Here is a 25,330-nt window from a genome sequence, read left to right on the forward strand (position 1 = left end):
CGGAATTAAGGAATTGGCCTCCACAATGTGTTAATGGGGGCGGCACTGTATCATAGCGGTCAGCAGCACGCTTTACAGCACGAACAATCAGAGTTCAATTCCTGCCGCTGCCTGTTCTCCCCGTGACCGCATGGGTTTCCTTGGGGTGCTCCAGTTTCCTCCCGCATTGCAAAGACGCTCAGGTTAGGGTGAGTAAGTTGTGGGCACGCGATGTTGGCGCCAGAAGGACTGTGAGACTAGCGGGCTGCCCCCAGCACAAATCATAACGTGTTGTTCGTTGGCGCAAACGATGCATTACGCTATACATTTCAATACATACGTGACACGTAAAGCTAATCTTTAATCTTTATCACAAACAAGAGAAAAGCTGCAGACACTGAAAATCCAAGCAACACACACAAAATGCGTCCTGCCAAAGGGTTTCGGCCCGAAAAGTCGACTGTACTTTTTTTCTATAGATGCTGCCTGGCCTTCTGAGTTCCTCCAGCATTTCGTGCGGGCTGCTTTAATCTTTGTGACCAGATAATCTGTATTAAAAATATCAGAGGAGGGATAAACTTCGGCCATTTTCTGGATCTTCAAAGTGGTCCGATGGAATCTGGAGAAGGCAGATGCAGTTCGAGACTCAGGTGCCACCTGAAAACTACAGCGTCGGATGCTGCAGCATTCCCCAGTATTCCGCAGGAGTGTCCGCCTGCTGCTCAGATCTCCGCAGTGAGAAACCAAATCCACGAGCTACTGACTCAAAAGCACTGGGTCGTAGTTAACATGGAAACCACAGCACAGTTGGGGGCTCCGCGTGGGGATATCATCCTGAAATGGGATCACTGACAATTTTGTTCAAGGTTACTCTTTCTTCTGCTGAAGACGTACTGGGAAAGATTACAAGCAGTTCAGCTCTTCGAGCCAGGATTAGCTCATCTCAGGCAATGAACAAGTAGTATTGTGTGTAGTTTTGGTCACCTACCTACAAAAAAGATGTAAATAAGATTGAAAGAATGTTATAAGGAAAGATTGAATAGGTTACAACTGTATTCCTTAAAAAATAGAAAATTGAGAGGATATTTTGATAGAGGTATATAAAATTTTGAGGGGTATAGGTAGGCTAAATGCAAGCAGGATGTTTCCACTGATGTTCGGTGGGACTAGATTTAGAGGTCAAGGGTGAAAGGTGAAATGCTTAAGGGGAACATGAGGGGAAATTTCTTCACCCAGAGGGTGGTGAACTTGTGGAACAAGTTGCCGGCACAAGTCGTGGATATGATTTTGATATCAACACTTAAGAGAAATTTGGATAGGTACATGGATGGCAGTTGTATGGAGGGCTACGGAGGTGCAGGTTGATGGGAATGGTACAGCACGGACTAGATGGGCCAAAGGGCCTGTTTCTGTGATGTAGTTTTCTATGACTCTATGCAGGAGGAACTCAGCGGGTCAGGAAGCATCTGTGGAGGGAGATGGACAATGGGTTGGGACACAAAGTCAAAGTGAATTTATTAACAAAGTGCATATATAGTCACCATATACTATCTTTTCTTGCAACTGAACCAGGCTAGAACTTCATCTGGAGTCCAGACAGAGGGTCCTGAACCGAAACACTGACCGGCCATTCCCTTCCACGGATGCTGCCTGACCCGCCGAGCTTCCCCCAGTTTCCTACGTCTCCACCGTGGCTCAGTTCAGGGCTGGTTTATCAAGGGGGGCAGGGTCACCTTGTGTGGTGGCTGATTCAGCCAGGGAATGTAATGCTGCTAAGCTCAGATAATGTTCCAGCATTCAGTTTCCATCCCAGGGAAACAGAGAACAGAGATGAGGAGGAATTTCTTTAGCCTGAGGGTGGCGAATCGGTGGAATGCATTGCTACAGATGGCAGTGGAGGTCAAGTCATCGGGTACCATTAAAGTAGAGGCTGATAGGCTCTTGTTTAGTAGAGGTGTCAAAGGTTACGGGGAGAAAGCAAGTGAATGGGGCTGAGTGGGAGCTAAATCAGCCATAAACACAAGATTCTGCAGATACTGGAAATCCAGAGCAACAGATACAAAATGCTGGAGGAACTCAGCAGGTCAGGCAGCACGAATAGAAATTAATAAACAGTCGACATTTCAGGCCTAGACCCTAAATCAGCCATGATGGAATGGCAGAGCTGACTCCACCTAGTTCTGCCCCCCATGTCTCATGAAACCAGCTAACGGGCCACAGGTCCACCGGTCAGTGCTAAGAGCCTCCTGGCGGGTGCGGGCACGGGCACTGCGGGGCCACTCACACCTCCTCAACCGCCCATGCAAACGGCCACATCCGGGGCAGTCGTCAGCCCCGAGCTCTCCGCAGCAGCTGCCTTGTGAACAGCCGCCAGCTCATCACATCTACTGTAACACTGTGAAATTTATCAGAAGGAGCAAAGGCTGATGAATTATTAGCAGCTGAACAGATCTCATTAGGCAGACAGCACTAAATCACTATCAGGTAGTAATGGCAAATTATAAGCCTAATAAATCACAGGGGGCAAGAGTTGACGTCTGCATTACCTGGAACCGCTGAAGGCAAATTGATGCCATCACTGGGCAAAGACTCAATTGCACTAGTAGACTTTGATTTCTTAGATTCATACTTGAGCCGATCTGAAAAATAAAACTCACAGTTACAGTGACCAGCGGGATCTGGAAAGATTGGGTACGGGCTGGAATGTGGCGGGGCCCAGCCCCAGAGAGTATCGCTGTGGTGGGGCCCAGATCTGAGTGCGGGGGACGACCTGGCGTTTGGACCATTTAAACGCCTGAAGAGGCAGGGTGTCGGAACTGGAGACAAGGGTTGGGACGGGTTCTGCTCCGCGATGTTTACTCCGCTCTGAGGCTGTGCCCTGCTCTGGCCGCTCAGCGCTTTTAGTGTCTGTGAGCTTCCCAGCGCTTTGCCCCGCTGTGTGATCAGCTGAGGCTACGGCCCTACTCCAGGTCTATAGAATCAATTTTGCTCTGAATGATGTTGCTTGCTTTTATTATTTGCGTAATTTGTTTCTTTCTCTCTCTTTCTGTGCATTAATTTTTTTTTAATTGGGTTTTTTCGGGTTTCTTGTTTAGTGGCTGCCTGTAAGCAGACAAATCTCAAGGTTGTATAATTTATTATAAACTTGGATAATAAATGTACTATGGACTTTCGACTCCTGTCCTATGGTTGGGTTTTCTGCTTTTCTAAAATATGCACAACATGGAGTTTACAAAGAGTGGTGCGCAAAGCAAAAAATATCCAGTGAGCAGCTGTTCAGTGGGCGAAAATGCCTTGTTTAAGAGAGAAGTTCGAGGAGAATGGCCAGACAGGTTCAAGCTGACAGTAACTCAAATAACCACTCATTACAACAGTGGTGTGCAGAACAGCGCCTTGAACGCACAGCACGTCAAACCTTGAAGTGGATGGATTAAAGCAGAAGGCCATGAATATACCTAATAAAGGAGGTACCTAATAAAGTGGCCACTGAGTTCAATTTGGAGTAAGGTTTCTAGCTTTATTACTTTCTTGTGTTAGAGTATTGGGTCTTGAGGACAATCACAATGGCCTGCTGCGTTCACCAGCAACTTTGATGTATGTTGCCCTAATTATCTTCCTACTTCAGACGAGACAATTTAGGGCTGAAATTTAGGAGACAGAGGGTGGTAGGAGTATTGTTTCTCGGATTCAAGACTGGAAATGTGCCACGGGCACTGGTGCTGGGTCCCCTGTTGTTCGTCATACATATTAATCATTTAGATAACAACGTAGGTGACACGACTAGCAACTCTGCAGAGGACATCAGAATCATGAGTGTGGTGGACAGCAAATACAGTCGTGAAAGTTTACAGCAGGTCCTCGATTAACTGGGAAAGTGTACAAAGGAACGGCAGATAGAATTTAACTCAGACAAGTGCAGAGTGATGCAGCTTGGGGAAATAAAATCCAGGCAAAATTAGCACAGTGAAAGCAGGACCCTATGGCGTATCGTAAAACAGGAATACAACTCCATAGTTCCCCGAAAGTGGTGACTCAGGTAGCCATGGTACCATGATAACGAAGCAGTTCGCACAACGTTATCGCATCTCAGGACATTGGAGTTCAGAGTTCAACTCCAACCTCATCTGTACGTCCTCCCCATGGAATGTGGGGTTTCCTCCAGGTGCCCTGGTTTCCTCCCACAGTCCACAGACATACTGGTTAATTAACAGGTGAATTAGTCGTTGTAAGTCGTCCCGTGATTAAGCTAGGGTTAAATTAGGGGTTGCTGGGCAGCGTGCCTGGGAGGGAGGGGTAGATGGAAAGTAGTGAAGGCAGCATATCTTCATTGAATGGAGATTTGAGTACCAGCTAGGTGATTTATATAGGTTTATAAAACCATTCGGGGCACAGAGAAGATAGCGTGCCATTGTTCCTTCTCCAAGATTGGGAATCTAAAACAAGAATGCATAGCTTTAAGGTAAGAGGGGAAATATTTAAAGGCAACTTGAAGGGCAAGTTTAATGTTGCACTGTGGTACACTGGCTTGATGTCTTGATGTACCAAATGAAATCTGCTCCCAATCTTATGGAAAGTACATTTTAATTTCAGTTTGGGGATGTGGCCATGCTGGTATCTTACTGCCCTTGAGAAGATGGCAGTCAGCAGCAATCTCAAACCCCTGCGTCCATCTGGGGTACCTGCAGTGGTGTAGAAATCAGTGTGGGAAGCAAAATGTAATCAGAGCCCCCTGTCCCAAGGAGCAGCCCTGGAATAGAGAGGCCTACTACCAGGCCGCAGGAGAGCAAGGGGTTAATAGGAAAGACTAAGAGGGAATGTTATTCCCAATCCCGCCAAGGCTCGCTGGGATTTGCCTCTCGCCTACCCTTTTCCAGTGCCAGCAGGAAGTCGCGGTTCCTCTGCAGCTCCTTCATGAACTCTTCGTTCTGCAGGAAGAGCGCAATGCGCTCATCCTCCAAGTACTGCTTCAGCTTCCGCTCCTGGTCTGCCGACCCACGTGGCTCCGGGCCCGTCCCGGCCTTGGCCTTCTGGGAATTCTGTAGGGAGGGAACAGCAAGGGGATCATCTCCAACACCAACACACATCAGCCCTGGGTTTCTGTACCCTCTGCCTGATGGGAGAGTGGAAATGAGAGAACGTCTGGGTTGGCGATGATGCTGGCTGCTTTACTGAGGCAGCGAGGGGTGGAGGCGGAGCGAATGGAGGGGAGGCTGGCGATGTGCTGAACTGGGTTCACAGCTCTCTGCAGCGTCTCGTAGCCACAGGCAGAGCAGTTGCCGTACCTAGCAGTGATGCATCAGTGGCATTCATAGCAAGAGGATTCGAGTACAGGAGCAGGGAGGTACTACTGCAGGTGTACAAGGCCTTGGTGAGACCACACCTGGAGTATTGTGTGCAGTTTTGGTCCCCTAATCTAAGGAAAGACATTCTTGCCATAGAGGGAGTACAAAGAAGGTTCACCAGATTGATTTGTGGGATGGCAGGGCTTTCATATGATGAAAGACTGGATCGACTAGGCTTATACTCTCTGGAATTCAGAAGACTGAGGGGGGACCTTATTGAAACGTATAAAATTCTAAAGGGATTGGACAGGCTAGATGTAGGAAGATTGTTCCCAATGTTGGGGAAGTCCAGAACGAGGGGTCACAGTTTGAGGATAAAGGGGAAGCCTTTTAGGACCGAGATGAGGAAAAACTTCTTCACACAGAGAGTGGTGAATCTGTGGAATTCTCTGCCACAGGAAACAGTTGAGGCCAGTTCACTGGCTATATTTAAGAGGGAGTTAGATATTGCCCTAGTGGCTAAAGGGATCGGGGGTAGGGAGAGAAGGCAGGTACAGGGTTCTGAGTTGGATGATCAGCCATGATCATACTGAATGGCAGTGCAGGCTCGAAGGGCCGAATGACCTACTCCTGCACTTATTTTCTATGTTTCTATGGAAAAGGTGCTTTCTGTGAAGCAGTGACAAAAATTGGTAAGAGCTAATGCTGCTGATTACGTTTGCTACACTGGGTCCCAATAGAGTGATGTCAGGGGCTGGTGGAAATTCCAAAAGAGGGGCAGACCAGGAAAGCAGGAAATCCATTTGTCACGTGTTCACAAAAATTTGGAAGCCCGACTGTCCATGACAGGGGTGCCTCGTGGCCTCACTTACCCATCATGCTGCAGGGCCAGTGAGGGCCCTTTTCACAAGTGCTCGAGACCAAAAAGGATATAAGAAACACTGAATACAAGAGATTCTGCAGATGCTGGAAATCCAGAGCAACACGCACACACAAAATGCTGGGGGAACTCAGCAGCTCATGCAGCATCCAAGGAGGGGAATAAATAGATGACATTTCAGGCCAAGACCCTTCATCAGTCCTGAGTTTTATTCCCCTCCATAGATGCTTCCTGACCTGCTGAGTTCCTCCAGCACTTTGTGTGTTGCTCTTAACTACTCCTTGCTGGGATGCACCCAGGGCCGCGGGTTATAACAACAGAAACAAAACCCAGCTCACCTGCACCACATCCAACTGCTGTGGTAAAATTCGCAGAAAGTCGTCAGGTAGGTTACCAAGTAACGGAGGGTTCCAGTTCCGGTACCGTCGCTGTGACTGGCTCCCACTAGAGTTCTGGATGTCAAGCCTGCAAGCAAAATGGAGTCCAGAATTCAACATCAAATCGGCTGAGCTACACATGATATATTAATGCAGGTCTGACTTCATCGGTCCCTTAGTGCTCGTCAGGTGTGGCTGGGAGCTCAGCTACAGAGAAGGGAAACTCTGACCTCAAACTTCTGCTATACCCACTCATGGGGAAGGCTTCTGGAGTGAATCCCAAGGAGCCAGAGTCCCTAAGGTAGTCCTACACCGAGTTCAACTCCTGCAATGCCGCTGGTGCCACACTCTTACCGGTTTCCGCCGTTCTTTCGGGTTCATCAGCTGCGCGGAAGAGGGGGAGCTTGCTACGTGGGCAACAGCTTGCTCTCCATATCGTACTGCCCCGGCTTACGCAGCGAACGTAGGCAGCTGGAGCACTGTGCCACACTGAGAGTCAACCACATCCGTGGGCCTGTACTCACGTAAGCAGAGGATGGCCGAACTCCTTTCCTTATGTGGTGTCGAAATTCAGTCACAATTACTGAGACCAAGCTTTTAACGTCATATATGAGTTAATACACCCCGGAATCACTTCTGAATGGCCCAGATCTCCAGCTACCAGTCCAATAGTTAACCACTCTGCCACTAAGTAAACTCTTCATGATACTCATGAAGTGGGGGCGGGGGCATAGTTTAACAGGAGTCACGTGGCAACCTGGTGTTCCATGGAAGCCACTGCCCACAGTGCAGTTGGTAGGAAGCGGGGATGACCCGAGACTGAGTGAATGCGAGAGAGATCCGCAATGGACGGAGTGGTCCTAATCAATACCTCAGTCCATTGTAGTTAATGGTCATTGGTCATTGTGTTAATGGACGGTTCTGGGTTTTTTTCCCCAATTGTGTTCCTTCTTGTATATTTTTTCCAATTTATATTTGCCTTGTTGCTTATTCCAGTTTGTTTAAACAACACACACAAAATGCTGGAGGAACTCAGCAGGCCAGACAGCATCAATGGAAAGAGTGCAGCCAAGGTGTTGGGCCGAGACCCTTCAGCAGGACTGGAAAAGAAGATGAGTCGTCAGAGAAAGATGAGTCCTCCCATCCTGTTACTTGTAAAAACTCCATCCCCTTCTCTCAATTCCTCCATCTCTACCACACCTGCTCTCAGGATGAGGCTTTTCATTTCAGAACGACAGCGGTGTCCTCCTTGAAAGAAAGAGGTTTCCCTTCCTCCACCATCAACGTTGCCCTCAACCGTACCTCTTCCATTTCGCACAGTCTGCCCTCACCCCATCCTCTCATCGCCCTACCAGGGATAGGGTTCCTCTTGCCCTCACCCACCACCCCACCAGCCTCCATGTTCGGTACCTAATTCTCCATAACTTCCACCTTCTCCAGCAGAATCCCACCACCAAGCACATCTTTCTCTCCCTCCCCACTTTCTGCTTTCCACAGGGATCTCTCCCTACGCATCTCTCTTGTCCATTCGTCCCTCTCCAATGATCTCCCTCCTAGCTCTTAACCTTGCAAGCAGAACAAGTGCTACACCTGCCCCTACACCTCCTCCCTCACCACCATTCAAGGCCCCAAACTGTCCTTCCAGGTGAGGCAACACCATTTGTGAGTCTGTAGGGGTCACCTACTGTATCCGGTGCTCCTGGTGTGGCCTCCTATATAATCAGTGAGATCAACACAGATTGGGAGACTGCTTCACTGAGCACCTATGGTCCATCCACTGGAGAAAGCGGGATCTCCCAGTGGCCACCCATTTTAATTCCACTTCCCATTCCCATTCCGACATGTCAGTCCACGGTCTCCTCTACTGTCACAAAGAGGCCACCCTCAGGTTGGAGAAGCAACACCTTATGTTCTGTCTGGGTAGCCTCCAACCACATGGCATGAGCATCGATTTCTTGAACTTCTGGTAATGCCCCCCCAGCCCCACTTCAGCATTCCCATTTTGCTCTCTCACCTTATCTCCTTACCTGCCTATATCCTTCCTCTGGTGCTCCTCCCCTTTTTCTTTCTTCTGTGGCCTTCTGTCCTCTCCTATCAAACTTCCCCTTCTCCAGCCCTGTATCGCTTACACCAATCGACTTTCCAGCTCTTTACTTCACCCCTCTCGGTTTCATCTGTCACCTTGTGGTTCCTCCTTCACCACCCCCTCCACTTTCTTACTCTGACTCCTCATCCTTTTTCCCCGTCACAATGAAGGGTCTCGGTCCAAAATGTCGACTGTACTCTTTTCTAAAGACGCTGCCTGACCGTCTGCGTTCCTCCAGCATTTTGTGTGTGTTGCTTGGATTTCCAGCTTCTGCAGATTTTCTCTTGTTCCAGATTGTTAAATGCTGTTTCCAGTACACAAGTGTACAGGAGAACGAAATAATTGCTACTCTGGATCCAATGCAGCACAAAAAGAATCACAATTAAGACAAACACAATAATAAAAACACATAATAAATATAAATACATGAGACAGCTTATACACACAGGTTGAGTTTATGTCCATAAAGTGGTGCAAGGCACAGGAGTGTCAGTAAACAAGGTGACTGACAGGAAGTGGTGAAATAGTGGTGGTGGGGATGCGGAGGGGAGGCTTAGTGGGTGGAGGTGTTGATCAGCCTGACCTCTTGGGGAAAATAACTGTTTTTGAGTCTGGGGTCTTGGAGTGGATGCTACGTAGCCTCCTCCCTGATGGGAGTGGGACAAATAGTCTAAGAGCAGGGTGGGGCTGTTTCCCAGCACCTTTCTTTGTGCATGTCCTCGATAGCAGGTCGGCGTTGGGCAGTTTTGACTACCCGTTGTAGAGCCTTCCTGTCTGCCACAGTCCAGTTTCCGCACCCAGCAGTGATGCAGCATGTTAGGGTGCTCTCTACTGTGCATCCGTGGGACGTGCTCTCCACAGCCTCCTCAGGAAACAGAGGTGGAGAAGGAGAGACCCCACGTGCTTCAGATCCTGCTGCAATAAGATTCCATTTACATCTACTTGTGCACATGCAACAAACATGACTTTGCCCGTTAAAACGTCGCCCGCAGGGGTCGAGCTTACCGTCGAGGGGGCAGAGGAGGGATGTGCGGATACTGTCGGTCAAACACGTGCATGTCGTAGGCAGGAGGAGAATATACAGGAGGGGCTTCCTCATCCGAACTGTCCGGCTCCAGCGTCCTCTCCAGGATCTGAACGAGAGTGGGGAGAGAAAAGGAGGAGGTTAAAATGACATAGGAATTTAATGGGCTGGGGGCCTTGGAAACAAGCACAAGACCATCAATTGTAATCTGTCAGGGCCGACTGAAGGAAAGCTCATCGGGTAAAGGGAATCTGACAAGTTTACATTCCGTTTGGTGAAGACTGAGCACAAAGTATCATTGCCATTGTTTAAGGAGACCTCCCCTTAACGAGCCTGTCCAATTACACCCAAGTGACCAAATAAACGACACGTCTTTGGAATACAGAGTATCCAGAGGAAATCCATGCAGTCATGGGGAAAATGTAGGAATTCCTTATGAACCTGAGTCACTGACGCTGCAATAGCATTGGCCAAAACACCACACTGCCGTGCCACTGCTCCCTGTCACGGTACCCCAACTACCACACCACCACTCAAGCCAGGGACATCCGGTCACATTAACACAGGGGGCAGGGGTGGTCACAACACATTTATCACCCCATCAGTCTGAACTATACGCAAAGTTCAAGATATGAACTGGCCACAGTTTACCAAGCGTGGCTAGTCGATCACTTTTATCACCCTCATCCCGACATCCTTGATACGCGAACAAGATCATGAATATTCAGCTGCTCCAAATTTAGGGGTGAGAAATTCCCTAATCCCTCCATCTATTTTATGGACAAATCCTTTCTGATTTCACTTTTAAACCAATTAAAAAATTCTTCTACATTCTCCCCCCCACCCCCAGAGGGACTTGTTTCTCTGTATAGACGATCAAATCCTTCAACATATTTACATAAGAGACTCCACAGATGCTGGAGATCCAGAACACACACACACGCACGCACACACACGCACACCCACGCGCACGCACACAATGCTGGAGGAACTCTCTGCCGGTCAGGCAGTGTCTATATCTATAGAAGGGTTTCGGCCTGAAACGTTGACTGTTTATTCCTCAAGATCAGGAGTTCCCAACCTTTTTGATGCCATTAGCCAAAACCAATGGGAACCCCTGCTCGAGGTGATGCCTGACCTGCTGAGATCTTCCAGCATTTTGTGTGCATTGTTTCAATATATTAAGATCACAATTTGACCACTCCTCTTTGTTCTGATTTAAGATAGATGCGTTTCAGATTTATATCTTTCCTCAAGCCACTGATCAATGAGGAAAGATCTGCCAAACTCACTATCCCTTCCAATACCCTCATGATCTTCAAAACCTTGGTCTTGACTTGGGAAGGCAGGGAGATGGTCACCATCTGAGGTACGGCAAGGTTTGATATACCTGAAACTTAACGTTACATTGGGTGGTGGGGTGGAGATATGCATTACCAAAGGAGGTGTAAAGTACTGCTCCCATTCACCACTAGCCTGCAGGTCACCCTCCGGCAAGCGCCTCCGGTCAGGACCACATGAAGACCGTGACCTGGAGTTACACTCCGACTTCGGTTCTTTGCGGGAATGGGACCCACTCTCAGTGCGTCACAACCGGCCGCTATTTGATATCCCAAGGATGCAGCCCGAAAGGCAAGCTCGCCTTCAGGTTTCTGGATTTTCGTGGTTCGGGAGACGTGCTGGTTCTAGGCCGGTGCCCCTGACTGAAGCGCCACGGGAGAACACGGAACATCGGGAGCAGCGGGTTAGATGCCAGGGGCTGTGTGTCCGGAGAGCTGTGCCTTTCTGGGGCCGACTCTCTGGGCACAGAGCTCGGAAATAGTGACGCAACAGACTTTTAACATCGTAAATCAACGAGTTGTTTGTTATGTCTCCCCTCTCGCTGTGAAATGGGCACATCTCTTTTTCCCTTATTAGGGAGAGAGCGAGAGAGCGAGACCCTGTGGTATGTCGAATTACCGGGTGAGCAAGCAGGCTTTGGGTTACTGCAAATCTGTGTCTTTATTGATGCTTTGCTGTACGCTTTAATGCTCGGTGGAGGGTGCTGGTGCTTTTTTGTTGGTGGGGGTCTGGGGGTCGGGAGGGAGTCGCTGCCTTGCTGCTGCTCGAGTGTGGGGGAGGGAGCCGGGGGTGGGGGGACTTTGGGGTTCTAACATTTGACTGTCTTTCATTCTTTGCAGCACTCCTCTGTTTTCATGGATGTTTGCAAAGAAGAACTTCAGGGTGTATATTGTCTACACTTCCCTGACATTAAATGTACCTATTGAAATCACAGGAGCAGGTGGTGGATGGTCATATGAGCAGCTGGTGCATATCACAAGCCCTGGTTTTGCGACCACTGACACCAGGCAGACAATCTCTGAAGAGTATTGTTAATGGCTGGGGTCACCCAAATTGTAAAGACACTGCCCAGAAGGTGGCAATGCCAAAGCACTTCTGCAGAAAATTTGCCAAGAGCAATCACAGTTATGGAAAGACCATAATCACCCTCGTCATAAGACATGGCACATAACGAACGAACAAACAAATGTTATTCCAGTAGCAACACACACAAAATGCTGCAGGAATTTAGCGGATCAGACAGCATCTACAGACCGGAATAAACTAAGATCCACCATAAGGACTCTTCACTCTAATACAGGGGTTCCCAACCTGAGATCCCTGGACCTCTCGGTTAATGGTAGGGGTCCATGGAATAAAAAAGGCCTTTACAGTTGAGGTTAATTATACAGAATTACTGCCGTGAGAGACGGAAACAATGGTGACGCTCTTTTCATTACATCAGAGACACTGGACGTGATTAGAACCATTATGTGTTTTACAGAGCAAACATGTTATAAAAGAAATAAGCACTTACATAGCACAATAACATAATAACACAGAGCCTTCTGCAAACGTGGAATATAATACTCCTGATTGCATGAAACAAGTAGTTGATAAACATAGTGAAAAGCTTATCCTTTCAGAGAGCAGATCCTCAAGCAAGGGAACTTAACACAAACACAAAAGGTATTCACGATTTACCAACCCACACGATAAAGTTCTCTGTTATTCAGATTGCTTTTATTTTCCAGTAACTTCAAGTACATAATTTTATCAAGTGCTTTCTCGGAATCTTAGATATAAAAGTTGGCATCAATGAGAAGTAAACGTGCTTTTGCCAGAGGGTGGAGAACCTGAGGAGCTCGTTGTCATAGATGAATGTGGAGGATGAGTCATTGGGTAGAGTTAAAGCAGGGATTGATAGGTTCTTGATTAGCAAGGATGTCAAACGTTATGGGTAGAAGGCAGAAGAATGGTGTTAACGGGGGGAAAAGAAATCAGACATGATGGAGCAGACTCAATGGGCTGAATGGTCTCATTCTGCCATCTCTGATCAATTCCATTTCCCTCACTTATTTCTGTACAGCCTATTCTCCCTCACATGCACAGCAGCTCTTCCCAGATACACCGCCCACCCAGACGGCAATTTACTGCAGATGGATCAAATGGCCTAATTCCACTGGTGTGTCTCATGGTCTAACAAACCTTCCTGAAAACTTCCACCATGTATTACGTTCAAACAGGAACGCAGGACTGAGTGGATTCTGTCTGCCTTGGCTCTGAGGGTTGTGTGTGCATCATGAAGGCCTGGACAGGCGTGAGCAAAGAATTATGGGATATAGGCAAGAGGAATTAGTATAGATTGGCATGGTGACTAGCACAGACACAACAGGCCGAAAGGCCTGGATCCACAATGTACTACTCCAGAACTCGCTGATAATGATGCAGAACTCGCTGATAGTGATGCAGAACTCTTAAAAAGGAATACAAATACAAACTTTTCATAATAGATATCCTTGCATTTATCATGCCAAGAGGTGGCAGACTTTTGATATAATGATTGAAATATAGTGACAACTGTTAGATATATAGAAGCAATGTTATAAAGTGAGTTATATTACCCACTGGGATGATGAATTTATAAAGATTTCTCAAGGCTTTTCACTTCAACTGAAGCAGCCTATGTATTTCAAGATGCAGCATACATTATATTAATATTTCCTCTGATGTACTTTATCAGTAGACATTGGGTTCTGCAATCTACCCTCGAGGATAAAACCCTCGAGTTGTCCCTGCCCTGTGTTGAGTGTGTGGGGGTTTTGTTAAACATCCTCCACATACACCCCCGGTCTTGGGTCCTTGGAGTCCACACACACACTCAGGGTGAAAGTAATCCCGTTATCTGGGTGTTCTAGTGCCGTGGTCGACTGGAAATGGCACTGGACCGAGTGTTAGGTCCCACAGTACCACTTTAAACAACCATCAGGCCACTGAACCGAGTGGTTAGCTTCACTCACCTCAACTCTGAACTGATTCCACAACCTTTGCACTTCCAAGGACTCTACAACTGTGCATTAGGCGCATACACCATATCTCGCTAAGGTGCCTAAGACTTTTGCACAGTACAGTAGTAATTTTATGTATTGCACTGCTGCAGCAGAAAAAAAACACTAAATTCCACAATACATGTGAATGATGATAAACCTGATTCTGATATGGGTCTCTGTGGTGGACTGGGAGTGGGAAGGGGGCAGGGAGGGAGAGGGGAGAGAGCAGGAAGCACCAGAGAGACATTCTGTAATGAGCAATAAGCCAATTGTTTGGAATCAAATAACTTTGCCTGGTGTTTGACACCGCCCCCGCACTCCTCCTCTGCCACCTGTCCCACACCCCTCCACCCTCACCATTCCCAACATCCTTTGTTACAAACTCACGCTCTGCTCCACGTTGACAAATACAGTACTGTGCAAAGGTCTTGGGCACCCTAGCTACATATACTGTATGTGTGCCTAAGACTTTCACAGAGAACTCTGTGTGTGTGTGTTTTTTTGTATTTTCACAGTTTGTCTTCTTGTTTGTCAGTCTTTATGTAGTTATTCCTTGATTCAATTACATTTCTTTTGTTCCATTGTGAATACCTACATGAAAATGTAACCCAGGGTTGTACATGGTGACATATATGTACATTGGTAATAAATTTACTTTGAAATTTGATAGATCAGGGAACATTAAAGCCTTTAGAAACCTAAATGGTGATGTAATTCACTTTACAGCGTGTACTCTCCTACTTATGTAACAGTTGTCACAGCTTTTCGATTATCTTATCAAGTTTTAGTGTAATGTGCGGCACGGTAATGTAGCGGTTAGTGTAACATAGTCATGATCATACTTTATTGATCCCGAGGGAAATTGGTTTTTGTTACAGTTGCACCATAAATAATTAAATAGTAATAAACCACAAATAATTAAATAGTAATACGTAAATTATGCCAGGAAATAAGTCCAGGACCAGCCTATTGGCTCAGGGTGTCTGACCCTCCAAGGGAGGAGTTGTAAAGTTTGATGGCCACAGGCAGGAATGACTTCCTATAACGCTGTGTGTTGCATCTCGGAGGAATGAGTCTCTGGCTGAATGTACTCCTGTGGCCACCCAGTACATTATGTAGTGGATGGGAGACATTGTCCAAGATGACATGCAACTTGGACAGCATCCTCTTTTCAGACACCACCGTCAGAGAGTCCAGTTCCATCCCCACAACATCACTGGCCTAACGAATGAGTTTGTTGATTCTGTTGGTGTCTGCTACCCTCAGCCTGCTGCCCCAGCACACAACAGTAAACATAATCGCACTGGCCACCACAGACTCGTAGAACATCCTCAGCATCGTCCACGCTGTTATCGTGCCAGCAACCTCGGTTCAGTCCCTGCCGTTGTCTGTAAGGAGCTTGTACGTTCTCCCAGTGACTGCATGTGTTTCCTTCGGCTGTCCAGGTTTGCCCCGCATCTCCTGGGTAACTGGTCACATGGTGTAATTGGGCAGCGAGGGCTCGTTGGTCAGAAATGGCCTGTTACCGTCCTATAGACAATAGACAATAGGTGCAGGAGTAGCCCATTCAGCCCTTCGAGCTAGCACTGCCATTCACTGTGATCATGGCTGATCATCCACAATCAGTACCCTTTTCCTGCCTTCTCCCCATATCCCTGGACTCCGCTATCTTTAAGAGCTCTATCTAACTCTTTCTTGAAAGAATCCAGAGAATTGGCCTCCACTGCCTTCTGAGGCAGAGCATTTGACAGAACCACAACCCTCTGTGTTAAAAGTTTTTCCTCAACTCCGTTCTAAATTGTCTAGCCCTTATTCTTAAACTGTGGCCTCTAGTTGATTTAAAACTCGGTCGAGACCAGCCTGCAACACAAACGTTCCTTCTTAGCCAATGCCCTCACTCCTGCTTCTCTAAATACGACCCATTTTAAATGCAGGGGATGCTTACTGCTCCGAGTTTGCACGTTCATTTTTGAAGAGATTTTCATCCTTCTCGTCGAGCCAGCGAGTTGTGGAAATGTCATCCTGGCAGACTGGAGAACCTTACTCAGTTCAGCCGCCCAGAAACGCGGCACCGTCATTTAGCAGTAAGTGACCGGGGTGATGCCAGACCGATTCTATCATACAAACTGGGGTCACTAATATGCTTCAGTGGGGTGGGGGGTGGGGACTGCACCCAGCCTGTGTGTGAGCCCAAGCTCTCTCCACCACAGTCAGGCCCCTCCCTCTGCTCTGCAAAAGGATTCAACCAACAGTGGAGTTCACTCAAGTCACCATCACAGTGTAAGTGAAGGAGAGACAAAAAGCCATCCACCCAAGGGGAAATTATACTTCTGTTAAAAATTCAGAACTTTACCCACTTTGTGTGTTAAAATCTTGTGCCTGCAGACCACTCGGCCTTTAACAAAGCAGCACGTAATAGGCTAGCACCATCCCTGGTGCTGATCTGTACCCACACACAGGCAGCCACATACAGTCGGCCCTCCTTATCCGCGGGGGATTGGTTCTGGGACCCCCCGCGGATACCAAAAAACGCGGATGCTCAAGTCCCTTACTTAACCTTAGTGCAGTGGACTTTAGGACCCGGCGGAGCTCTGAATCCACAGTGTGTTTCTGTTCATGAAAATAATCACGATCACGATTGAAAATAAAGTGGAAATAATAAAGCAGTCGGAAAGAGGTGAAACGCCATTGGTCATTGGAAAAGCATTAAGTTACAGTCGGTCAACGATCGGAACAATTTTAAAGGATAAAGTGAGAAAGGCCCTGCCCCGATGAAAGCTACAATTATTACTAAGCAACACAGTGGTTTAATTATTGAAATACATATGTTTCTTAAGTGTTTTATATGCATAGAAAGGTAAAATATATACTATATACTACGACAAACATCTGACTAACTGATGCTAAATAAATACCGGATGTACCTATTCCGACTTACTTAGTAAGAGAACTTCCGTTTTTTTTCGATCCCGATTCGCGGTAACCTACACACATCCTCCCGTATACTTTAAATAATCTCTAGATTACTTATAACACCTAATACAATATAAATGCTATGTAAATAGTTGTTACACTGCATTATTAAGGGAATAATGACAAGAAAAAAAAGTCTGTACGTGCTCAAACAACAAGTGCTGGAGAGAGAACTTACGGGTTTTCCCGATCCGCGGTTGGTTGAATCCGCGCATGCAGAACCCGCGGATAAGGAGGGCTGGCTGTATGTACCTTTTTCCTCATCACTGTCTCTTTCCCGTCCCCGCCCTCTCCAGTTGGCCATCAGCAAGATACTCCTGCCATTGGCTCCACTCCCCCACTACTCAAAGTGCCAAAGTAAATTTACTGCTTCCACCCTCCCTCCATCCCGCGGCCCACCTTCCTCTATCAGATTCCATCTTTCCCAGCCCTTCATCGCAATCACCTATCACTTCCCTGCCGCTATTTTCATTCTCCCCTCCCCCTCAACGGCAAGGTAGTGTAGTGGTTAGCACAGCACTTTACAGTACCAAGTTACCGGGGTTCAATTCCTGCCACTGCCCCTAGGGAGTTTTCATGTTTTCCCTGTGACTGCGCGGGTTTCCTCCGGGTGCTCCAGTTTCCTCCCACAGTCCAGTTGGTAGATTTAATCGGTCATTGTAATTTGTCCTCAGAAGAGTCTAGGATTAAATCGGGGGGTTGCAGGGCAGTGTGACCCAAAGGGCCAATTCCACGCTGAAACCAATAAATAAATAAGCCCATTCCCTCTCACCTGGATCCACCTATCACCCGCAAGCTCTTGCCCCATCACTTCCCTCCATCTTTTTATACTAGAGGCGGGAGGAGAAGATGGCAGTGTGACGCAGCACGCGCAGCTATCCGGTGAAATGATATCGTCTCTGTTAAATAGGGGCTGTGGACAATTCTGATTTGATGGAGACAGACATGAAAGCACAGAGGAACATCTGGAGAAATTTCTGAAACACCGGTTCGCTGCTGTTGTTACTGCGAGATCGAGGATCTCCGGAGGGAAGGCCCCAAGATCCCCGGCTTTGCCTGCTGCTGGCGACCGAGGCTGAAGTCGAATCGTTAGGATAGAGATGGTGCTCGGTACTCGGTGTCAGAGGGCTGATCGGAGGCTCGAAGTTTTCGGACGGCTCAGAATCGGACTGTGGTAGGGCATGGCAGGGAGAGTTTTCTTCCTTCTCCCGTCTGCGTGAGATGTGGGACATTCGAGAGACTTTGAACTTTTTTACTGTGCCCATGGCTTGTTCTACATCAAGTTATGGTATTGTTGCACTGTTGTAACTATATGTGATAACTATGTGGTTTTTGTTAGTTTTTCAGTCTTGATCTGTCCTGTGTTTCTGTGATATCATACCGGAGGAATATTGTATCATTTCTTAATGCATGCATTACTAAATGACAATAAAAGAGGACTGCGTGTCCTCATAATCTAATATAATCTTTCAGTCTAGCTGAAGGGCTTTGACCCAAAACGTCGACTTTCCACTTCCCTCCCCATTGCCACTGGCCCGGAGTTCCTCCAGCTTTTAGTCTCTCAGTCCAAATTCCAGCATCCGCATTATCCTGTGTCCCTGGTGTGCGCATCCATGCCAGCAGTTCCCGGAGGAATGGGAAAAATTCAGAGTGGGGTTGGGCCCACCTTTCTGCTGGCCAAGTGCAACCTCCATCACAAGGAGACAATCCTCAGCTCTCAGAGTCTCCTGTGAACATTGTGAACATTGTGGCCATTGCTGTACAAACTATCATTGACACTGGACCTTGCCTCTGCTTGTTCAAATGCCTTCAATGAAGAACCAGGTACCATAACAGAGTGTTTGATATGGTTTATGTCGGTAGCTATTTGGATACTAACAGCAACGCGCGCAGCCTCTTCGGTGATGATATCTGTAATCTGTCAAGTAGGGGACCGTGCACAATTTCGATTTGATGGAGACGGACGTGAGAGTACGGAGGAACATCTGGATAACTTCTGAAATGCCCGCTTCGCTGCCGCTGCTACTGTGAGGTAACCAGAATCTCCGGAGCAGAAGGCCCCGAATCCTCGGCTTTGCTTGTTTCAGCGGCCGGGGCGAGGTCAAAGGCGCTTGGCAGAGGATGGCGCTCAGGAGGCTGCATTAGAGGGGCTGGTCGGAGGCTCGGAGTTTTCGGACAGATGGACTCAGTGTCGGCTGTGGTCGGCTGCTTCCAAGGTATCAGCAAGTTGTTGGTGCCTGGAGGTTTATGGCAGGGAGTTTCTCCCTTTTGCCGCCTGCTATCGGGGACTCGGAAGTCGATCGACTCGGGGACTTTGAGACTTTTTTTTACCGTGCCCATGGTTTGTTCTAAATCAAATTATGGTATTGTTTTGCACTGCTGTAACTATATGTTATAATTATGTGGTTCTGTCAGTGTTAGTCTTTGGTTTATCCTGTTTTCTGCGATATTATTCCGGAGAAACACTTGTGTCATTTCTTAATGCATGTATGCATTTCTAAGTGACAATAAAAGAGGACTGAGTGTTCTCATAATCTAAAAAATAAGGGCCAGAGATTCAGACTGGGAAATGGTTTAGAATCAGTCTTGCTATTGAATGCACGAGCAGCCTTCGAGGGTCAGGAAGATCTGCTCCTGCTCCAGATGGAGAAGTACATGAAATAATTCAACAGGCTTCATGGTGAATCCACAATGAACACACAACCCTCCCGCCTTGTTAATGACTGGACAGCTCAGAGGGAGTGTTGGCAACTGTTGGCTTGTTATCCCACTCTGTCTGTCTGCTGGGTCGGCTCACGCCCAGCCCAGGACATGAACTTGTAATCAAGACAGCGGCTTCAGTAGACACCAGCCGGGGGTTACGGCCACTGGAAGCGGCAATGATGTTCCGGATTAGGCATGAAGCCAAAGGCTCTCTCCTGGTATGAAGCATGGATGGAAATGAATTACAGCACCTCCATTTGTTAAAACTCAGGTAGACTGTAGACAAGAATAATAATTGCCAAAATGGGTCAAATTCCCAAGTAAGTAATTTTAAAAGTATTATTCCTTCTTCAGATATGAATGTCACTGGCAAGATTATCTTTCTTTTATATAAAGATATCGAGCATAATAACAGGTCCTTCCAGCCCAATGCACTCATGCCACTGAATTATGCCCATGTGACCAATTAGCCTACTAACCGGTACATCTTTGCAATACGGGAGGAAACCAGAGTGGTCACAGGGAGAATGTATGAACTCCTTAGACAGCCGTGGAAATGAACCCCAATTGCTGGAGCTGTAATAACGTTCTTAAAGTTGTTATAGCCGGGGTGGTAGTGGGGCAAAGCTCCCTCCACCTATTAAATACTCCCAATGGCATGCTTCTTAATTAGCCTCTGACAACCAAGTCCAGCTCCTGGCCTTCACACGTGGCTTAGCTGCTAAGCCCAGCAGAGCTGTTTCTACTGACAGGAGAAGGGGCGAAGGTGGGCTACTGGTGCCTTGAAACCAGTCGCCCACAGGAAGATGGGGCTCGTCAGCTCATCTAGGAGAAGGAAGACTCTGATCTCAAACCTCCGCTGCCTCGCGGCCATACCCACTCACGGAGAAGGCTTCAGGAGTAAACCCCGAGGGAACATTCTGGAGCTGGAGTCCCTAAGGCAGTCCTACATTGAGTTCAATGCTGACTGGCAACTCCTGGTGCCAAACTGTATCAGTCTCTGCTATTCCTTTGGGTTCATCAGATTAGTGGAGAGGGGGAGCTTGCTACATGGGCAACAGCTTGCTCTCCACATCGTACTGCCCAGACTTGCGTATCTAGACAGCTAGGACACAATATCCATGGTCAACTCTGACCAACAGAGGCCCTCACGTCACCCTCAATAGTGTTATGCTAACCACTATGCTTCTATATCATATCTGATGTCCAACTGATGAGCAAACTCGCCAATGGTCCTTTGGCATTGGATTATTATTGTCTCTTGTACTGAGATGTAGTGGAAGACTGATTGTCTACCATATGGGCAGGTCATGCCATACACTAGTACGCTGAGGTAGTACAAGACACAAGAGGTTCTGCAAATGCAGGAAATCTAGAGTGATACACACAATGTGCTGGAGGAGCTCAGCAGGTCAGGAGATCACCAATGGATGGAAAAGACAATCGACGTTTCAGGCTGAGACCCTTCATCAGGATTGGAAAGGAAGGGTTACAGTTCTGTCCTGATGAAGGGTCTCAGCCTGAAACATCAGCTGTTGACTCCCACCATAGATGCTGCCTGGCCTGCCGAGCTCCTCCAACACGCCGTGTGCATCGCAGCAGAATATAATGCTGCAGTTACCAAGAGAGCGCAGTGCAGGTAGACAACTGAAGTGCTAGGCCCGTGGCAAGGTAGACTGGGATATCAGGAATTCAGCTTTTGCACAAGAGAAGACCGTTTGAGTGTTTGATGATGGCTGGAGAAAACCCTTTCAGCCATTTATTCATGAATGGAGTAGCGAGGACAGCAGCAAAAGGGAATATCCCACAAATTAATAAGGCCAAGGGAATAATCTTCTGTATTCTCATTAATGGGCTGGTCTGCGTTCTCCCCATTAGAAAGGAACCAGGTATTCAAAGATTCAAATTATACTTATTATCAAACTGTGTGTGCAGTAGCAACCCTGAGATTTGCCTTTCCACGGGCAGCCACGAGACCAAGAAAACCATGGAACACATTCAAAGAAAAATGTCAAGCCTCAATGCACACACTTAAAAAAAAGAACACATCGCGTGAATGGCAAAAGAGCGAAAAACGCAGAATATAGAAAATCAAAGTCGACAAAACAGTCCAGGTTTGTTCAGATTCTGAATGTTCAGGGATGTTGTCGTGCCAGATTATTCTGACCATTTGTTATCCCCCGGACACCACAAAACTTGATCGCTGGCTTGTTGACTTTGTTACACAATGAGGAACCTTAACAACACTGGAACCATTACAGATCACTTTATATCAACGCTTTGGGGTAAACAGACTTACTAACATTCCGTACATTTCCAAGTTCCTTCGAACAGCAGTCTGATTCCAAATTGCACGAGATGTTTTTTTTCCAGTTTACTGCTATTTCCCAATTTGTCTTTCTCTTTCTCTATTTTTGAGCCAACTTGTATTCTTGGCAAGACTCGAGAATGAGCTCATAGTTATTGCTGTCCCTTTCAACAGGCAAGCATGTGTTATATTGCTGCTGTCAAGTCTTTTCACTTGATGAGCTTACAGGAAAACTTTTTTAAATGTTGCGGGTTTAAGTGGGGTACCACACATTCAAGCCATATGAAAACCTGGTACAACGAGATACTCCGGGCCACAGATCAAGCCTTAATGCAAGCCGTGCAGCTTCTGGTACTTGTTGGGGAAGGAATGGTCACAACCACATGCAATGGAGAGGTGCTCCCGGTGTGGCCTCCTCTGCATCGGTGAAACCCGACGCAGATTGGGGGACCGCTTCGTCGAGCACCTCCGCTCCGTCCACCACAATAGACAGGATCTCCCGGTTGCCACCTACTTCAACTCTGCTTCACATTCCCATTCGGATATGTCCATACATGGCCTCCTCTACTGCCACGATAAGGCTAAACTCAGGTTGAAGGAGCAATACCTCATATACCATCTAGGTAGTCTCCAGCCCCTTGGTATAAACATAGAATTCTCCAACTTCCGTTAATTCCCTCCCCCTCCCTTCCCCTGTCCCTATTTCACTCTGCCCCCTCTCCCAGCTGCCTATCACCTCCCTCATGCTTCCGCCTCCTTCTACTACCCATTGTGTTTCCCCTATTCTTTCTTCACCCTTCCTGCCCATCCTCTCCGTGCTTCCCTCCCCCACCCCTTTATCTCTCCCCTTACTGGTTTTTCACCTGGAACCTACCAGCCTTCTCCTTCCCACCCTCCCCCTACCTTCTTTATAGGGCCTCTGCCCCTTCCCTCTTCAGTCCTGACGAAGGGTTCCGGCCCGAAACGTCGACCGATCTTTTCCACGGCTGCTGCCCGACCTGCTGAGTTCCTCCAGCGTGTTGTGAGTGGTGCAATGGAGAGAGGACAACTGAGTGACCTTCATTTTAAGCCAATGATCTTGGACCTTAATTATTTCACTTTATTTAGATATACAGCACAGTAACAGGGCCTTCCTGCCCCACAAGTCCGCAATGCCCAAATATACCCAAATGATCAATTAACCTACTAACCCATAGGTCCCTGGAATATGGAGAGGATGTTTCCTATGATGGGAGAGTCTAAGACCAAAGGACACAGCCTCAGAATAGAGGGGCATCCTTTTACAGCAGAGGTGAAGAGGAATTTCTTCAGCCAGAGCATGGTGAATCTGTGGCATTTGTTGCCACAGGTGGCTGTGAAGGCCAAGTCATTGGGAATATTTAAGGCAGAAGTTGATAGATTCTTGATTAGTCAGGGCATAACGGGATACGGGGAAAAGGAAGATTGGGACTGAGAGAGAAAATGGATCAGCCATAATGAAAAGGTGGAGCAGACTTGAAGGCCTATTTCTGGCCCTACATCTTTTGGTCTTAATGTGGGAGGAAACTAGAGCACCCAGAGGAAACCTAGGCATAGACGGGAAGAAGGTACTAACTCCTTACAGACAGTGGTAGGAACTGAACACGGGTCGCTGGTGCAGGAATAATGTTATGCTAATCACCGCACTAGTGTATCACCATCTTGGATTAAGGTACATTAACAGCACTTGTCTCCACACACGCCTGACCTGCACATTCAACACTTCCTCCTGTGTATGCTAGAGCGGGAATTTACACTCAATCATCAGAGATAAAGTCATTCTTTAAATGTCGTTTGTGGGATTGGAATTCACCCACATTCTTTCCTGCGGAGCACTGCGAAGGCGGGGTGGCCTCTCATTTCCCTCTAATCCAGGACAGGTGCTTTTCACTGCTGCGTCATTATGTCTGTAATGCAGAATAGCAGTCCCTGCCTACACACAGCTTTAACGAGATGGAGTACTTGTTCTCTTCGTTCCCGTTTCCCTCCGGGAGGTGCTGACCACTGACGGGGCTCCACGCTGGCTCACCCAGATGCGGCTGGGCAGACAGTAAACGGCGGCAGGCTGCTCGATCGCAAGGGGTACAATATCAGCCTCGGTCGAGGACCACTCCACCTCAGCAGAAACCAGCAAGCAAGCCTCCTGTCTGAGTGGCCCTTGATCTTCAATGGCCAAGCCACTGAGGGAGTGCACTAAAAACCACTCTACAAGTCTAGAACGGTAGCCCAGCATCCCCTACAGGTAATGGCCACTGACCATGAGCCAGGAGTAGCAAGAGCAGGAGTTATGGAACATCCTACGAGCAACTGGGCTCAAGGCAACCTACTGTTGATGTCCTCCCCCGTCTGTGGGACTCTAGACATGCTTGATCAGGGTGAGCTAGGCTATTCACATTCCTACAAACGCTTTCCTACTAGTGAACGCAGCAGGCCAGGCAGCATCTATAGGAAGAAGCGCAGTCGACATTTCAGGCCGAGACCCTTCGTCAGGACTAACTGAAGGAAGAGTGAGTAAGGGATTTGAAAGCTGGAGGGGGAGGGGGAGATGCAAAATGATAGGAGAAGACAGGAGGGGGAGGGATGGAGCCGAGAGCTGGACAGGTGATAGGCAGAAGGGATACGAGAGGATCATGGGACAGGAGGTCCGGGAAGAAAGACGGGGGGGGGGTGACCCAGAGGATGGGCAAGAGGTATATTCAGAGGGACAGAAGGAGAAAAAGGAGAGTGAGAGAAAGAATGTGTGCATTAAAAAGAGTAACAGATGGGGTACGAGGGGGAGGTGGGGCCTAGCGGAAGTTAGAGAAGTCAATGTTCATGCCATCAGGTTGGAGGCTACCCAGACGGAATATAAGGTGTTGTTCCTCCAACCTGAGTGTGGCTTCATCTTTACAGTAGAGGAGGCCGTGGATAGACATGTCAGAATGGGAATGGGATGTGGAATTAAAATGTGTGGCCACTGGGAGATCCTGCTTTCTCTGGCGGACAGAGCGTAGATGTTCAACAAAGCGGTCTCCCAGTCTGCGTTGGGTCTCACCAATATATAAAAGGCCACATCGGGAGCACCGGACGCAGTATATCACCCCAGTCGACTCACAGGTGAAGTGATGCCTCACCTGGAAGGACTGTTTGGGGCCCTGAATGGTGGTAAGGGAGGAAGTGTAAGGGCATGTGTAGCACTTGTTCCGCTTACACGGATAAGTGCCAGGAGGGAGATCAGTGGGGAGGGATGGGGGGGACGAATGGACAAGGGAGTTGTGTAGGGAGCGATCCCTGCGGAATGCAGAGAGAGGCGGGGAGGGAAAGATATGCTTAGTGGTGGGATCCCGTTGG

General features: G+C 47.8%; 1 protein-coding gene across 2 annotated transcripts in view; it reads right to left on the bottom strand.

The window, feature by feature from the left end:
- cuedc1b (CUE domain containing 1b) overlaps nucleotides 1-25,330 on the bottom strand; it is a 135,014-nt gene that overhangs the window by 18,197 nt on the left and 91,487 nt on the right. For both annotated transcript variants that reach the window (XM_063031166.1, XM_063031167.1), the window contains exons 3-6: nucleotides 9,610-9,737; nucleotides 6,480-6,606; nucleotides 4,844-5,015; nucleotides 2,526-2,618 (exon numbers count right to left, since the gene is read on the bottom strand). In XM_063031166.1, coding sequence (XP_062887236.1) covers nucleotides 2,526-2,618; nucleotides 4,844-5,015; nucleotides 6,480-6,606; nucleotides 9,610-9,737 — 520 coding nt within the window. The remainder of the gene's footprint in view (nucleotides 1-2,525; nucleotides 2,619-4,843; nucleotides 5,016-6,479; nucleotides 6,607-9,609; nucleotides 9,738-25,330) is intronic.

This window comes from Mobula hypostoma, chromosome 23, assembly GCF_963921235.1.
Source record: "Mobula hypostoma chromosome 23, sMobHyp1.1, whole genome shotgun sequence".
Classification (NCBI taxonomy): Eukaryota; Metazoa; Chordata; class Chondrichthyes; order Myliobatiformes; family Myliobatidae; genus Mobula; species Mobula hypostoma.